Consider the following 17257-nt stretch of genomic DNA (forward strand, 5'->3'; position numbering starts at 1 on the left):
ATCTGCAGTGTGTCACGGGCATGGCCCAACCTCCGTGCATCCTGTTCGTGACGTCATGTAGATTGCCACGTACTTTTAGGGGCGAAAGAAAAATGCAGACCTCTTATTTACCAGGCTGCACGTGGCAATAGACTGTATAGGTAAGGGATGCAAGGAGGGTATGGGTCACGATGCAAACTGCAGGCACGCACACAACTAAAATTAATTAATTTAAAGTTTTATTGGGGATAGTTACAAGGGATAGGGGAGCAGCCTATGATTAGCTAATAGGGTTAATGGAACTTAAAACATACAATGGCTAAAGTATTTACTATCAAACAATATTTATAAACAAAGATGCAGTAAACAATATTTATAAACACAGATGCAGCATTTAGTAATAACCAATACTTACGAATACAAACCAACTCATAACAACCGGCAAACGTAGAAACTGCTTAAAACACGTGAGCTGAGAGAGGCTTCGAGGTGATCAGGCTCGGTTACGGGCATGCACAAGGTACACAGGATTCGTTTTTCTTTCTCCTCTTCTGCCTGCACATGGCAGACCAGCCTAAAGTACCCACTATGACATCATAGAAGTGTCATAGGGGACGGGGCCCAAAAACTGTGTGTGTTCGTTTCTGATTGGTACAAGCAAAGTTTACACCAAGTAGGGGAGCAGGTGCCTAAAAGTCTGGCTTCGCCCCCAAAAGGTGAGGAAATGCATATAGTTTAGAATGCATTTAACACTGAATGACAAAAGAAGAGGCCAGGGCAATACCGGTATGGGCAAGTTTTTAGGATGCAGACAGGAACTTATCTTAACAGAACCCAGCACAGGAAACTCTCAGGGCCTCAGGCCTGGCCTCCCTCAGCACAGAACATCCCAGTCTCCTTGCATCCAGGTAGGCTCTGCCTGCTCCCCTTCTCAAGCCCAGAGCCCGGCTGCTTCCCAGCTCAGCATCTGATATCACTAGCCCCCGCTGTCCTTGTCTTCTCTCCAGGTAAACAGGGTTGTAAACAGGAAAGCCTGTGTCTCCTCTCCTCCCAACCCTCCTCTGGCGCCTCTGGCTGGAACCGGCTGATCAGGTCACCGGGGTCCTCTCTTCGCAGCCCATTGTCCTCCCATGGGCCAGAACCAGTTGCAACTCCTGAGCTGGGTCTCCGGGTCACCAGTCGCTGGGGTCTCCATCCTCCAGACCATCGGCAGGGGTCTCAAATTCCCTCTCTGGTCCTGTGTACCAACAAACTCCCTCTCCCCTCACCTCATTAAACCAGTAACAGCTGGGGACACTGAGTCCCATCCCCTCTGCATACAAACCACTGGAAAAACATGGAAGAACCAGGAAAATCCCCCACTTCGTCACACCTCGGGCAAGTCACTTAGGACCAGCTTTGTAAAGATCTTGAAATCAATGGGAGTAAGGTACTAGACGCCTTTGAAAATCCCACTAGGCACCTAAATACCTTTAAAAATCTGGCCCTTTGTCCCTCTCTGCCTAAGTTCCCTTTCTCTCCAGAGGGGGCAATAGCTGTGCCCTGCCTCCCAGGGCCGTTAGTGAGGATAAATTGCTAAATCCATTGAAGAGTGTGCAATAGTGATGGGGCCCATACGGTGTATTCATTTAGATAGAATCAAGGGGCCCAAAGACTAAGGTAGTGACAAGACACTGTTCCTGTCCAACATTAAATCGTGTTTAACAAGGTTCAGGGTTTGGTACAGAGAGACCTCAGCCTGCCTAGTCCCATGGCAAACACCCCATTAAACGGCCCTTTCACCCTTATTAAGACACAGAAAAGAAGGGAGGGGGATAAAAAGTGAAAGCATTTGAAATGTCAGCTGTCCCTTGTTCTCTTTCCCTTTCGCTGGAGTGAGTTTTCAGACCCAACCTGCCGTTACACACTCGTCTGGTGTTAAAGATGGCAGGAATAACTGTCCGTGGGGTAAGAGCGAAGACGTTAGCAGAGATGGGCTGGCGCTGGCATTGTGGCTGATGTTAATGTCCAGTCCCGTTCTCTAAAAGACAAAACAAGCCAAATACACCCAAGAGGGAAGGAAAAAAGAGCAACAGAGATGCAGCTCCTGTCTCTGGTGCTGACTCTCCCTTGCAGACTCCCTGCAGGAGAAACACAGACCCGTCCACAGTCTGATCAGCCACTCTGAGACCTGGCAAACTCATACCAGCCTCAGGCTGGGTCTCGGCCCAGGCTCACAGCGGTGTTGTGGAATGAGCAGTCTTGTCCAGCTAAGCCAGACTTTTGTGAGAGAGAAGGCAAAAGGAGAGGGATAGGAAAGAAAAGAAATAAGATGGAGAAGGAAGAGGACAGGTTAGGTTGCAGGGGGGGGAGTGCCTCACATCCTAGGTGGTATTCAGGATTCAGCCAGTGCTGGTAGAGGTGATGGTGCCATCTGGGTCCCTCTCTCTGGCCCACTCCGATCAGGACATCTGTCAGGATTAGGATGAAGAAGGCACAGTGGTGTCATGCCGGGTCCCAGGAGATGGTGTGGGTGGCAGCCGTGATGATGAAGGTTGCTCCTTCCCCATCACTCCGTCAGACGGTGTTCCCGTCCCGTCCTTTCAGGCAGCCACTGCTGTGATTGCTGCCTTCTTTTCATACTCTTCCACGTCCACATTTGTTGTGAGACGTTAGTGTGAGATAATCATTCACTCACTTTTCACAGTTGAGCTCACAATGAGGGTAACTTTCTAGGCTCAGTTATCACAACACGTGTTAGTACATAAGATGAACAGAGGGTAACGAGGGAGGAGATGTGGTGGGATCGCAGGGTTATCCTTTCTGATTCCAGATCCAAGCCAGTCCCTTCACTCATCGCTAGCTAGCTGTAACGGCTGGCACTGCACTGACCCTCCTGGCTCTGCAGGCCAAGCTAGACGCTCTCTGCCTCTGACAGGGTCTCTACCGATGCAGGTTCTGCAGCAGGGAGCCAGCTGCCAGTTCTGCTGGTGTTGGGGCAGGCAGAATCAAATGCCTCTCAGGATCGCATGGCCGCATTGCCCTGCATGCTGCCCTGGCCCATTGTAATGAATGCTCAGTAGAGCCGATCTTCGAGATCTACCAGGAGCTGGGCAGTTGAGTACAAAGGGAGTACTTTGCTGACCCACAGCCTGATGCCTAGAATGGTGAGATTCTTACCAGAATAGTCCAGGCACCCTGGAATCGTGTGTCATATCACTGGCGTGGCTTTGAACTCGTTTTGTAAAGCAGTACTCCAGGAAAAGAAGACAGGTGGCCACGAGGGGTCTTCCAGAGCGTAGAAACCCCTCACTTGACAATGTCTCTAAGGTATTTCCGAGGCTCCTTTCACCATGTCTTTTTATCAGCATATCAGCAGTGATCTCCTGTCCTGTCTCTCCACCTTCCCGGGTCCCACGTGGTGGGCTAACCAGAGCAGTAGTGAGGCAGCCCAAGGCCTCGGGGTCAGCCTGCAGCCCCTGTGTTATGGGTCTCCAGTACCCGCAGGGGAATCTTGCATTGACATTCTGCACAGGTGCCCTGTGCCCCCAGCCTCTGGGCACTTGAACCAATCACACACCGAGGAAAAGGTATTCCCAGCGCTAATAGCTAGCATGGACAGATGGGCAAAGGAAGAGAAATGCTGCTTGTGTGTAAAGCGTGTTGTCATGCTGGTGCTAAGGGAGCTGGAGCAGAGGTGCCATGTAGGTAGCTTTAACTTTTGACTCTCAACTGCTACTTTCGTTAAATAATTGTCTGTGCTTAACCCTCACCCCCCATAATTTCACACAACCGTGAAAACGTAAATTGGTAAAAGTAAAAAAAGGCTTAAAAATAAACAGAATCAGAGAACGGAAGGACTGGCAGGGACGTCAGATAGTCCGGCCCCCTGCACTCCTGGCAAGACTTAAGTATTAGCTCGACCATTGATATTATGTGTGAGAATTAAAAAGAATAAAAAGTGAATTCTGCCAAGCTGAAATATAAACCTCCCAGAGCAGGGCCTGGCTGATAAGTTCAGGGTGTCACTGGGGGGCTGGGAGCAAACCAACCCCCAACTCTGTCATCTCAGTCTCCAGAACCCCGCTGTGAACCAACAGACTGAGAAGGACCTGGGACCAAAGTCAGTCCTGGGGCAAGCACTTGCAGCTCCCTGCTGAAGTCACCAGGTGTTGCTGCCACCTACTCCATGGCTGGATTTGACCTGGGCCTTGAGGGACATCCGTATTGCGCGCTGGCACTCAGCAAGGAGGAGGAATGGCTGGAGCGTGCTCCGCAGTGGAGATGGCCAGTGGTACCTATTGGTCAGTCTCGGGCACCTCAGTGCCATGGACAGCTGGCCCTATAATGTGCAAGGCTTGAAAGCTCAAGAGCAAGGCCTTGAAGAGGGCCTGGTGGATAATGGGTGGCCAGTGACACTCACGGAGTGTGTGCATCACCGACTCTCAATGGGCAGAGGCCCTGGAGCCAGCACGTCACCTGTTCTGCAACCACTCCAGCCTGAGGGGCATTTCCAGGGGGGCTCCCAGCAATGCTCCTTGCTGTATTGGGTCACTGACTCGGGCGGAAGGGCTGTGGGAAGGCGTCTGACCTACCTGAAAAGCTCTGCCTGACCATTAGCTGGGCTCTCACCTGCTGGTGGTGGGCCTCTGGGGGCCCACTGTGCTGAGATAGCTCTGCTCCCATCTCCGCTACGTGTCTAACCTGGTGTGTGCCACTGCAGTGACGAGTGTCTCCATACCCAGGGTGGCCTGTGTGTGCCGGCTGTGGTACGGGGCAGCCTCCAATCCCTTGCTGTGGCAGAAGGTGTCAATTGGCTTCTGCTGGGTGGAGCCTGGCAAAAAGCAGCCTCCCCAGACCGAGAAGAGAATCCTCAGCACGATGGAGTGGCTGGTCCTGAACAGGTGGGTGCTGCATTATAGATGGGGGCTGTCCTAGCACCTGTGCATGACATATGCCTTGGCTCTCTCCTGCTGCGTCAGCCCCGCATTTCTGCCCATTTCGGCTCCCCTTGGAGCAGTGCAGCGTCCAGCCCCTCACCCTCCTCCCTTTATACTGTCCTCTCCCAGGACGGCTGGATGCAGGCTGGCTCGGCGGCCAGATTAATTCTCTGTTTCCTTCGTGCAGGTTTTCACTTCTCCGGGACTTTGCTCTTTGTCACTGGAAGAGCCACGTGCCTGTTGTCCTGCAGGTGAGAGGGCAGGGGTCAGTTTGGCATGATATTCTGCCATCCTTTGGTGGCTTTTCTCCACAGGCAATGCCCCTCTGCCCTGGGACACCAGCTGGCCCACTCCGATCCCTGGTTTTGGATGGCTGTAGCCATAACTCTGAGAACAGGAGGCTTTCTGCGACTAAGAGCCAGTGGCACAAAGTTTTGTCCTTTTCATGCAAAGGATATCCAGCCCTCAGTCTCCGAGTCTGAGGCCCTCTGCTGTTAGTCACACAGCCCCTGTCAGCCTGGAAGAACTGAGAGCAGAATCGTCTTCCTCGCAGGGAATTTAATTGGAGTGAGGTGGCAAACGTGAATCCCCCAGCCTGCGTGTAGCCTGCCTTTTACAAGGTCTGCTCATGGGATGGCAGGGCCGGCTGGCTCACCGCCCTCTCGTTACAGGCCCTTGCGGAGTCCTGCCCCCTTCTCCTGTCCCTCAAGCTGACCCACTGCAGTGGAGTGACCACCAAGTCTCTGAGCGCACTGGCCGAACGCTGCCCCCAGCTGGAAAGCTTAAACCTGCAGAATTCCCAGGTAGGGGCATGTGAGGGTCTGCTGAGCTGACGGGGAGATGGGGTCAGTTTAGGCCAGGGAGCCCCTGAGGCCCTCCCGGAAATACAAGAGTGCCATCCTGCGGGGCGATGCTGCAGCCACATCACTATTGCTGCCTGCTGAGGGGGTGAGTCTAGGAGGCCCATCCTGCCCAGCGCCCCAGGGGAGCACTGTGTGCCCTGCCAGAGAGGAGCCATCTGCCAGCCCTCTGGTCCCCTAGGAACGTAAGAACACTGAACTACAGCCAACCAAACCCACCGCGCCTGCTCCGAGACTGTCAATGCCATTGCACGGGACAGCGCCCAGCCCCCTCCCAGACATGCCCTGACAAATCCCTTACCCCATCCCAGCATTGCTCGCCCAGACGGGGGCTTCCTAATCTGATGTAGCCAACAGCTGTGTACAGCATTGGAGCTTTTCCTGTGGCTAATTGGCCAGCCTCTCAGATGGCTTTGAGGGCGGTGCATGACGTCTGGCTGCCACATGCTGGGTGGTAACCCCTCGCTGGGTGGCCTCCTCTGGTTTGTTCCCAGGTTGACTCCTCAGCTGTGGTGAGCTTTCTGGAGGCCGCTGGCTCTCGGATCCGGCAGCTCTGGCTGACGTACAGCAGCCGAATGAATGCCATCATCACCACACTCTCGGTAAGCCTGGCAAAGGCTGCTAGGGGAGGGGCAGTTGTAGAGGGGCTGGCCTTGCCCGAGTGCTCCCTGTCGGAGCTGGACTGCACCGTATGTACGTGGGATGGGACAGTTTCTTTGCCTGCTTCGACAGAGGCTTATGAGACCCATGAAGCTGCTTCCGCGGAGACTGGAACAAGAAGAGGCAGGGGTTGAATTGGGAGTGGTGCTTCCCCAGGCTCTGCCTACAGGCTCGGTGCTCCCCATTCCTGACTCTGATGAGATGCCGTTGAGTCAGTGTCAGATTTCCATTGAAATCGTTCCTCTTTCTGGCAGCTGCGCCAAGCTGTGAATGTCAGCGTCTCACATTGCTCATTAGGTTCCAGAGGTAACACTCCATTGCCATGAACAGGGCAGATCATACCTCTCAGGGCTGCTGTTCCAGGCTGTCTGCGGATGTCACTGCATCAGTTACACTTGGGTCACATTGGGAAGGTTCAGCAAGGCGGGTGGGCGTGGGGCCTGACCGATCAGCAGGGAGTGCCTGACTCTCTGAACCTGTCGCCCCTCTGCAGAGCGGTTGCTGCCTTGGGCTGCGGCTCCTGGAGGTGAACGCGGAGATCAAGCAGAGCAGCCAGCACCTCCAGCTCTCAGTAGAACAGCTGCAGGCGGCCTGCCAGCAGCTGCAGGTACCCGTGAGCTCTTCTTCCTTCCTCTCACGCGCCTTCCCTGATCTTCCTCTCTCCCCTTCCCCTACCCTGGTACCCTTTGCCGCCCTGCAGCTCTATTGCCAGCTTATTCCTTGCCCCGCTGAGTGGTTCCTTGGACACATGGCAGTTCTGGTTTCACAGGCTTCCCAGAAGCTCAGGTCGGTTCATTCTCCTGCCCCTTCCTTGTTCAGTCCGCACCCCTACTGCATTGGCAGCTTGTGTGGCCACCCATGGCTCCAAATGGCACTCGGTTCAATGCAGCGCACTTGCCCAGCGTGCCCCTGCAGCCAGGAGAGGTCTCCTGACACCTGAGGGCGTCCCTGCCGCTGGGTGCTTTCTCTCTCTGGAGAGGGTGGCAATCCTTGGATGAGGGGCTCGCAGGCATTCACAGCCAGCAGCTGCTTTTCAGCAGGTGATGCCTGCGTGTCCTGGCATTGCTTTATGGCCGTGCATTGCCTTGCCTTCTCCCACGCTGCCCCCTACCTCCCAAACCCAAGGTACAGGCACCCCTTCAGATCCCTCCTAGAGACTTGCTTCCTCCCTAGACTCTCACCCGTGTCCGGAGCTTTGGCCACCCCAGCAGTGTGTGCCAGTGAGGTCATGTCTGTAGCTCACCCCTCCTCCAGTTTCCCTGGGCATCTCGACAGACACAGCTCAGACGATGGTGGTGCACGCTGCCCAGGGTGCTGTGCACAGCGCTGGCATGGCCCATGTGATCAGGGTGGATCCGGAGGCAGTTCTGCTGAGACTGTTGCATGGCAAAGCCCTCGTTAATGCTGCTGGGGCACCCCAAGCTTTGTGACACTGAGAGCTGCATCGGCACCTTGCCTGGCTCCTGTGGGCCCTGGCTCTTTGCACCTGCCTTTCCAGTGCACATCCAGGGCCTGGTTCGTTTCCAGAAGGCCCTGAGCAGCCTGGCTGTCTCAGGTCGCCTCTCCCTCTGTGCCCATTGCAGCTGGGAAGCTCTTGCCATCTGCCCCCTTCTGGGACAGGACTTCAGGATATCCTCAGGGGACCCCCTTCCTGCCTGCTGCTTGAGCCTGTCCAAGCCAGTTCTAGGACGCAGTGCAGGATCTGTTTGCTCCCTCTGTCTTCTGATGCGCGCCTGGAACAGGGTGCCTGTCATCCCATGGGAGCAGGCAGGGAGGGGAGGAGGTAGGGTTGATCTGCACTGGCTCTTTTAATCCTCCTGTGCCCTCCTATCCCCATACTGGGCACGGTGTACATGCCTGGAATAGAGACAGCTATTGGCCAGGGGTACTGCTCTTCCCAGCATGCAGTGCGTTTGGCTGCATTGCATACTGGAATTTGTAGTTTCCCTGGGCTGCACTGTTGAGCATCAGGAGCTGCACCTGGTCAATGTTTGCTGCCTACTCTTTAAAGCAGCCCTGAGTGGAGCAGGTCAGGGGTTGTTCCTGCCCATAGGCACGAACTTTCCCCGGGGCCGGTGAGTGCCTGCGCCCCCCTGGCCCCACCCCAACTCCACCCTTTCCCTGCCCCCATTCCAACCCTTTCCCCAAAGTCTCCGCCCCCTCCATGCCCCTATTGGACCCCTTCCCCAAATCCCTGCCCCGCCTGCCACTTCCCCCAGCGTGCCGCGTTCCCCCCCTATCCCTCCCAGCTGTTTTGCAGCGCAAGCGCTGGGAGCTAGGGGGGAAAAGCGGGCACGCAGTGTGCTCAGGGGACGAGGTGGAGATGGAGGTGAGGTGGGCAGGGAGCTGCACCCACCAATTTTTCCCTATGGGTGCTCCAGCCCTGGAGCACCCCTGGAATCTGCTCTTATGCTCCTGGCGGTAGCCATTGTTGTCAGCTGATTTTGAGGTGGTTGTCTCAGGGTTGGTGGGTCATTCCTGCCCCTATCCGTTTCCTTTCCAGGTGCTGCGTCTGCTCAATGTGATCTGGTCCGTGAAGCCGAGCTCTCGGTCCGCCCCCACCGCCTTGGGCTTCCCTCATTTAGAGGAGCTGTGCCTGGCCACCACCTCTTATTCCTTTGTCAGTGACAGCGTCCTGCAGAAGATCCTGCAGGCCTCCACCAGGCTGCGGGTGCTGGACCTGCGTGGCTGCTTCCGCGTGACACCCAAGGGGCTGCAGGAGCTGCCGTGCCCTGGTGAGCCTCGGAGTACCCATCTCTGGGGAACAGGAGGGTGGTGTCTTGTGTGGAGGACAGGTGCATCTGGTGCAGCTAGGGACAATCTTTTTGCCTCCTGATGAGGCCCTTAGCCTAATGTGTAGACCAGAGGTGGGCAAACTACGGCCCGCGGGCCACATGCGGCTCGTGGGACCCACCTGCCCAGCCCCTGAGTTCCTGGCCCAGGAGGCTAGTCCCCGGCCCCTCCCCTGCCGTTCCCCCTCCCCTGCAGCCTCAGCTCACTGCGCCACCGGTGCAATGCTCTGGGCCGCGGGGCTGTGAGTTCTTGCCACGCAGTGCAGCTGCAGAGCTGTGGCCTGACCCAGTGCTCTGTGCTCTGTGCTGCGTGGTGGCATGGCTGGCACAGTGCCTCTCTGGGCAGCGCAGCTGTAGCGCCGCCAGCCACTGGCGCTCCAGGCAGCGCGGTAAGGGGGCAGGGAGCGGAGGCGTTGGATAGAGGGCAGGGGAGTTCAGAGTGGTGGGCAAGGGTGGAGGTGTGGATGGGGTTGGGGCGGTCAGAGGGCGAGGAACAGGGGGGTTGAATGGGGACAGGGGTCCCCAGGAGGCAGTCAGGAAGGAGGTGGGGTTGGATGGGGTGGCAGGGGGCAGTAAGGGGCAAAGAGTTCCACAGGTTGACTGTGCGTTGTGTGAAGAAATACTTCTGTTCGTTTTAAACCTGCTGCCTGTTAATTTCATTGGGTGACTCCCGGTTCTTGTTAGGTGAAGGGGTAAATAACACTTCCTTCTTTGCCTTCTCCACACTTGTTATGGCTTTATAGATCCCTATCATCTCCCCCCTTAGCTGTCACTTTGCCAAGCTGAGCAGTCCCAGTCCCATACATCTCTCCTCGTACGGCAGCCGCTCCATCCCACCCGTCATTTTTGTTGTCCTTCTGCAAACTTTTCCAGTTCTAATGTATCTTTTTGGGGTTGGGGTCACCAGAACCACACGCCATATTCCAGGTGGGGGTGAACCAAGGATTTCTGTAGAGGCATTATATTTACTGGCCTGTTCCGAATGGTTCCTAACATTCTGTTACCTTGTTTGGCTGCCGCTGCTCGTTGAGTGGATGTTTCCAGAGAACTCTCCACGCTGACTCCAAGATCTTTCCTGAGGGGTAACAGCTAATTCAGACTCCACCATTTTATATGTAGAGTTGGGATGATGTTTTCCAATGTGCATCACTTTGCATTTACCAACATTGAATTTCATCTGCCCTTGTGTTGCCCAGTCAGTCACCCAGCTTTGTGCAGTCCCTCTGGGACTCACGCAATCTGCCTGGGACTTAACTCTCTTGAATAGCATTGTGTCTCTCTGCATCCCAGACCTAGAGCAGCTGTACCTGGGCCTATACTGCAGCGATAACCACCTGCTCCTGCCCTCAGTGGGCAGCCATCTGCTCACCTGGAAGTGGCACCACAGCCTGCAGGAGCTCGATCTGGCAGGGCAGAGCTTCAGTGAGCACGACCTGGGGCACGCCATGGCTGCCTTTGGGCAGGGCAGCAGCCGGGCAGCCCTGCGATCCCTCAACCTGACCGGGACCAAGGTCACCGTGAGCACTGTCAGGTGAGCGCCGGGGGAGGGGCTGTGGGCAGCCAGCGGGGAGCCCTGTGCACTTTCAGGCTCGGGACTCACCAGCCATGGCTGCGTTCCCCCCAGGGACCTGGGCTGCAAAGCCTCCCTCTCGCCCAGAGAGCTGCTCTGTGTAACTGACTCTCTGCGTGGCTGGCTCGCAGCTCGGCTGCTGCAGCCTCCTCTCTCCCGTCAGACGCCACCCCAAAAACCAGCCTCTCCTGCTATGCAGGCCTCTGCATCCCGCTCTCCTTCTGCACTGCGGCCCTGCTTGGCTCTTCCCCTGTCCCGCTGCGCCGCCTCTTCCGGGCTAGGCCCTTCCGCTCGGCTCCCATACGGCCTCCCACCTTCTCTTGTGCCACCACTGACATGTGGGCTGGCCCCTTGCCTCCTTCAGTCTCCCACCATGGCTCGGCTCTGCTCTACGCTGGGTCTGCCACCCCACGTGCTAAATCTAGGGGGAAGCCGCATGTAGTCGAGGGATGCAATTCAAGGCATTTCTGCTTCCCCCACAGTGCCCTGATCATCAGCTGTCCTGCCCTGAGCTACCTCAACCTGTCTTCCTGCCGCTACCTGCCCCGGGGCATGAAGAAGGTGTACCGGGGCCAGGATGACATCCGCCAGTGCTTGAGCAAGCTTCTGGCCAGCGCTGACGAGCCGGCAGCTGCACAGGATATGTCGTAATGACACCAGCATCTCCCCTCTCCATTGGCAGGCCTGAGGCCCAGACCCTGCTCCTGCGCCAGGAGCAACCCCACACACAGGCTGAGTGCCAGGGGCTGGTGTTTCGCTGGGACGTACCCGGCACTCCTGTCAGTGTGGATGGCACCTGGGCACCCACCTGGTGCTGTAGCAGCAGGCAGCCTGTTCCCCTGGGAGGAGCAGCCGTGCCTGATTCCCCGCTCCCCATTTTGATAGTGCCCCCTTTTTGTATGACGTTCCTCTTGGATTTTTTAGTGTTTTACTGTCCGGCGCAGTGCCCAGTGCTACAGAATAAAGGGCTGTTCCTGCAGGGAATTCGTGGGTCTGTCCCCAGGGCCTGGTTCACACGCTGCAGGGAGGGACTTGCCCGCTGCTGCAGCCTGGCAGGGAGTCAGAGCCCTGGGGAGGAGGAGTGGGGAGTTGCAGCCCACCGAGCCCAGCAGATTCCAGCAATCCCACGGCTTTGGTAACCCAGCTTCTCCGGGGAAAGGGTGTTTCTCCACCAGGGGCTTTGGGAGGCTTGGAGGACCCCAGGACCCATACACCACCTGTCTGGCCCAGGCCTCTCCTGAGCTGAATTCCTAGGCTGGGTTGTGGCACTTGTCGGGGTTTCTGGGGTGAATGGCCACCACCGGCTCACTGCGGGAGGGAGCCCTGTCTGCACCCTCCCCTGGGGAATTCCCCAGCCCCACTCCTTTATACAGGCTAGCAATTTACACACCCGCCTTGTTATACCCGAGTGCCAAGTGCCTGTCTTCTGGACACCCGCAGTGCACCCTGATCCGCTGCCTCCGTGACACAGTGCCCCAGTTCACAGCTCTCACCCCACTTCATCACTCTCCTTAGCACCAGGCACTTAGCTTTCTAGTGAAACCAAACTGCAGTTTCTTTAGCAGAGCTTCAGCCAAGACTCAAATCAAGGCAAGTGGGAGCGTTTGGAAACGTGAGGTTCCAGGCAGGGGAAAAACAAGAGACGCAATCAAAAGTCGAGCCTGGTTAGCAAGTTCCTGTCCTATCTAACAGGGGATTTCTCACTCCTGGGCCAGTCCTGGCAGCTGGGCCCACTGGTCATGAGACACCTTCTCCCTTCCCCAACAACAGAGAACCACTTCTGCTTACAGAGTCACCGGCTAGTGGCTCTGAGCCCAGCGCCTCCCCTTCCAGGAGCTCGCCTGGCCGTGGTTCTCCGGCCAGGCCAGCCAGGAAATGCCGCTGTCTCCACGGCTGTCCCTTGTTCTCAGCGTGGCCTGCGCTAGCTCACACCTGCCTGCTCGGGTGACAGGGTTGAAAGCCGGGACCCTGCACATCGCATCCCTCGCAGGTTCTTTCCCAACCAAACCTCTTGCAGTGACCCTGGCAGTCAACCAGGGCTGACCCCACTGGCCCCCTTCAGTGAAGTATTGAGACGATGGCCGGATACGGGGGCGGGGGAGGGGAGATAGCCAGGGGTCCAGTTTTCGACTCGAACATCTGGTGGAGAAGGGAAGCTGGCAGCACAGCTGAAGGGATGCTAAAGTCCAGTTACCTGCAGTAACTGGCCTCCGCCACCCGGGACGGGAAGAACAGCTGCTGCTGGAGTCTGGCGCCCCGGTTCTGTGTGACGGCTGCTGCCCTTCCCACCCCCGGCCTGACCGAACTGGCTGCGCCCGGACCAGGCTCCAGAGTACCTGCCTTCCCCACCCCCAGCTGTGCCTTGATTTCCCCAGCCCTCACTCCAGGGACCGACTCCCCCCGCCGTGCCTCAGTTTCCTTCCCTGGCCCCTCACTCCAGGGACTGACCCCCTCCGTCACTGTGCCGCAATTTCCCTGGCCCCTCGCTCCAGGGACCAACCCCCACCCCCCGGCCAAGCCCCGATTGGGCAGGCTCCACATCACCTCCTCTCAACCCAGGTCTGCAGGTGGCAGGTAAGTCCAGAGGGATGGGGGGGCAGGGGAGCAGGGGTGGGGCCTCGGGGAAAGGCGGGGCAGGGTGTTCAGTTTTCAGGGATTAGAAAGTTAAGAACCCTACGCAGGGGTTGTACATGCATCTGGGGACTCCTGGGTCTGGCTGAGCCTCCCCAGTGTACACTGACCACGTGCGTGGAGCCAGCAGCGGTGCTTGGGGTGTGAAAGACCCATGTCTCGCCTCTGGTCTGGTGTCTCTGCTCCCCCAGTGGGTAGGCAGGGTGCAGCTTCCAGCCAAGGGCCTCTCCTCAGTGGCGCCGGCTCCTGGACTGGATCTGGCCGAGCAAGTCCCTTAGTGGGCATCGGAGGATGCCTCCCTCCCCCCTCTCCCGGGCCCAGCTACACTTCCCTGATCTCCCCTGCACTGAGGGCTTCTCGGGACTCTGCTTCACCCTCTCCCTGCCATCTGGGTCCTGTGCCCTCCGAACAGACTGGGCTGTCCACAACGACTGCTCTGCAGGGCTGAGAGGAGACCAGGCGGGTGGCACTCAGGAGGGGAGTCCAGCGTCAGACACACACTGCTTGGACGAGACGATTGTGATCTCCCAGGGCAGGGCTCTCCCCTGTATTTCTCTGCAAGGCCCAGCCACACCCTGGGTGCAAAGATCCACGGCCCATAGGACAGTGGGAGGCAGGCCAGGGTGAGGGCTTGTATGTGACGCCCGCTCAGCTCGGCCCCGGGGCTGAGAGAAAGGAACCATCGTCCCAGCTCACCCAAGAACGGACCCGTGCCGGCTGTCAGTCACGTGGCCTGATGCATACCTGGCAGGTGCTCAGCTCCAGTGAGCCTACGCAGAGCAGGCCAAGAGCAGGGCCCACTGGCCATCCTTCCTGCTTCGTCAACGGCCTGGAGACCCCTGAGCCCTTCAAGTCACTAGGGGATGGGTTAGGTGAGCCTTCCCTTCCCGCCGCGGGGGCATAGGTCTCAGCTCCCAGGTTCAGCCACCCAGGGTTACCCCAGGGGAATTCTGCACCAAGAACCTTAAAAATTCTGCGCACAATATTTTTAAATTCTGCATATTTTATTTTTCAAAATAACACATCATAATCACACCAGTGAGATTATTTTGGTAATTTATTTCAAAAGACCTGTCAGTAAGTGTATCTGTAACAATGCAGACAACAAAAAAAGATTCAGAAAATGTTTTTTGAAAAATAGATTCCTTTCTAGGAATATTAATACAGAACTCGGAGTAATAATTCATTCAAACTACAATACAGAACCACATTTCCCGCACCCCCCTAGAAGCAGTGCAAAGATGGGGGAGTCAGGGGTAACTGAGGAGCTGAGGGAGGGGGAAGGAGCCTCAGAGTGAACCTGGAGAGATGTTGGGTGTGGGTGGGAGAAGTATGGAACAGATTTGCGGGGGGTGTGGAGGTGGAGGGATTTTTAGGGAGTTGGGGAGCTTCCCCCATGCAGAGCCTGGCCAATCCCAAGCCTCTCCCATTCAAACAGGTTCATCTGCCCCTGTCCCCATGTGGCCCTGCAGCCCCCTCCCACACAGCCACTGGCTCAATGCTGTCACCCCACTAGCTCCTGTGACCCCCCAGCAGCCCTGTGTACATGATTCTCTGCCCCCACCCCTCCTGTGCCTCCTAACCTGGCTCCGTGGGCAGGGGGCTGTGATGACTCCAACGCGGTCAGCTGTTACTGTCTGTTCTGGTGCCACAGCAGCCTGTGGTGGAAGAAGGGCAGAACTGCAGCACTTCTCAGGCATTTTCTGCACAGAAAAGCAAATTCTGCACTGGACATGAATTCTGCACATGTGCAGTGGTGCAGTTCCCCCAGGAATAAGGGGTGCTCAGCAGCTGCTGTTTGGCCTGACCACACGTGGCGCCTGCTGAATCGGGGTGGGTCCTAGTGGGTGCCTGGGACCTTCCCGCTGAAGTGTTGGCAGCTGAGAGCTTAGCCAGGAGGTCCTAGCTTTTAAAGGCAAAGCTCCCTAGGAGCCGGGGGGGGGGGGGAGCATGGGGTGCCCCTAGCCCCGCAGGCCAATGCGCAGGCTGCCCAATGTCTTGTTGCTAGTCCCTCCCAAGCCCCCTGCACTCCCAGGCCCTCCTCTAGAGCCTGGTGCATGGGGCTGGGGACACGGCCTGCTTTGGCACTGCCCTTCTCTGAGTGCCATTGCCCTGGAAACAGGGTCCTGGGTTCTCTAGAACTCTGTCCGCCTGTTCTAGAGCCCACAGGGGTCGGTTGCCATGGTGCAGCAGTGCACTCTGTGCCCCCTGCCCCCTGCAAGGGCCCTGCTGTTGAGCCTCCCTTGCCCCAGGCAAGGCCCTCAAACCAGTCTTCGCTGACCCGCTGTTCCCCAGCCAGGACTCCCCAGCTCCTGCGGGTAGGGGGACCTGACTATTAGCCAGGCAACTTGGCAAGTGCTGGGACTGGGGGGCTCATGCTGTGGGGCCCTGGGTACAGAGCTGGGGCTGCGATGTTCTCAGCTTGTACCAGCTCAGGAGGGTTGAGGCAGCTCAGTTATTAGATGGGAGACTTCTCGGTGCTGCCTCCCAGGCTCCCAGGTGGTACTGAGGTGCTGTGCTGCAGGGAGCTCGATAGGGGGCGCTCTCCTCTGTGAGTCAGTGCTGACCTCAATGTCCCAGCATGGCCCTGGCGTGCTGGGGTGCTGTCAGCTACACTAGGGGTACTCGCTGTGGGATGCTCTTTTGGCTGAGATGAGTCCGAGGCCCTAACTGCTTGTGGGCATTTGAGGTCCCTGCGTTTTTTGTAATGCCCCAGTGCCCTGGCCAAAGCCCAGCTCAGGGATTCCATTGTGCCTCAGTTCCCCCTGTATTTTCAAGTAGATTGGGGTGTGACGGTGCTGCCTGTGGGAACCAGCTGAGGTCACTCAGTTAAGGTGAACTGCAAACAAAACGGGGCAGACAAACCCCAAACGCTAGTGGTTATTCTAATATGTAGAGTTACCAACCAGCACAAAACAGCTTCTGTAGCACCTCCCTGGTTGCTCAGAAGTCCAAACAATGCAGTTCCCTTAAAGTGCCCAGCCTCAGGCCTCCATCCAGACACATCTGTCAGATATGATGATGATTCCTGAAAATCTTCTCTCATCATATAAAAGAAAAGGTTCTTCCAACCCCAAAGGGTCAGACACACACACAGACCCAATTATAACTTAGATCTTACCCAAAATACACGATATAGCCAATTCTTATTAACTAAGCTAAAATTTATTTAAAAAGAAAAGAGAGAGAGTGTTGGTTAAAAGATCAATCTACAGACAGACTTGAATCCAATTCTTGAGGTTCAGATACATAGCAGAGATGAGCTTGTAGTTGCCAAAAGTCCTTCTAGAAATAGTCCAGAGGTTATAGTCTAATGTCCATATTCAGGGTGGCTCCAGTCAGTGACTGGGGATCTCAATCCTTGTGGCTTAAGGTTTCGCCCTCTTGAAACCCAAAGCAGATCTGAGATGAAGCAGGATCGTGTCCCAGGGTTTTTATACATTTCCAGCAGCTTTTCGGCCTGAGAAAACAATAGGCTTAACTCTCCTTCAGAACATGCTGGCAATTAGCACAGGGTAATTTCAGATACAGGTGACCACAACCTTCAAAGAGACACAGAGACAATAATACTATTTCACTCTAGTGTCTTCCTAAATGTTCATATTCCTTTTTTGATCTTTGAATCAAAGCTCTAGCAATAGACAAGCCTTGTTTGCTGACATCCCAAGTCCTGAACAAACACCTCCCCTGCTGCCTCTACCAATGCCGGCTGCATTTCCAAGCTCTGGTCATTTACATATTTTCCTAACCAGTCTCTAAAGTTCGGCCCTGGGTCAGGTCAGTCGGTGAGGTGAGTTAATTAACTCTTTCTGGCCCTGTCACCTTCCAATGAAATATTATATTACA

The 17257-nt window shown here is 56.2% G+C and overlaps 1 protein-coding gene across 2 annotated transcripts in view; it reads left to right on the top strand.

Moving 5' to 3' along the window:
- The window catches only part of FBXL6 (F-box and leucine rich repeat protein 6), a 23962-nt gene extending 12203 nt beyond the window's left edge, over positions 1-11759 (top strand). For both annotated transcript variants that reach the window (XM_050939367.1, XM_050939368.1), the window contains exons 3-10: positions 4704-4862; positions 5086-5149; positions 5570-5701; positions 6253-6360; positions 6912-7025; positions 8922-9153; positions 10501-10741; positions 11263-11759. In XM_050939367.1, coding sequence (XP_050795324.1) covers positions 4704-4862; positions 5086-5149; positions 5570-5701; positions 6253-6360; positions 6912-7025; positions 8922-9153; positions 10501-10741; positions 11263-11431 — 1219 coding nt within the window. In that variant the 3' untranslated portion in view covers positions 11432-11759. The remainder of the gene's footprint in view (positions 1-4703; positions 4863-5085; positions 5150-5569; positions 5702-6252; positions 6361-6911; positions 7026-8921; positions 9154-10500; positions 10742-11262) is intronic.
- Positions 11760-17257: the final 5498 nt, after the last annotated feature.

Source organism: Gopherus flavomarginatus, chromosome 2 (genome assembly GCF_025201925.1).
Source record: "Gopherus flavomarginatus isolate rGopFla2 chromosome 2, rGopFla2.mat.asm, whole genome shotgun sequence".
Lineage (NCBI taxonomy): Eukaryota > Metazoa > Chordata > Testudines > Testudinidae > Gopherus > Gopherus flavomarginatus.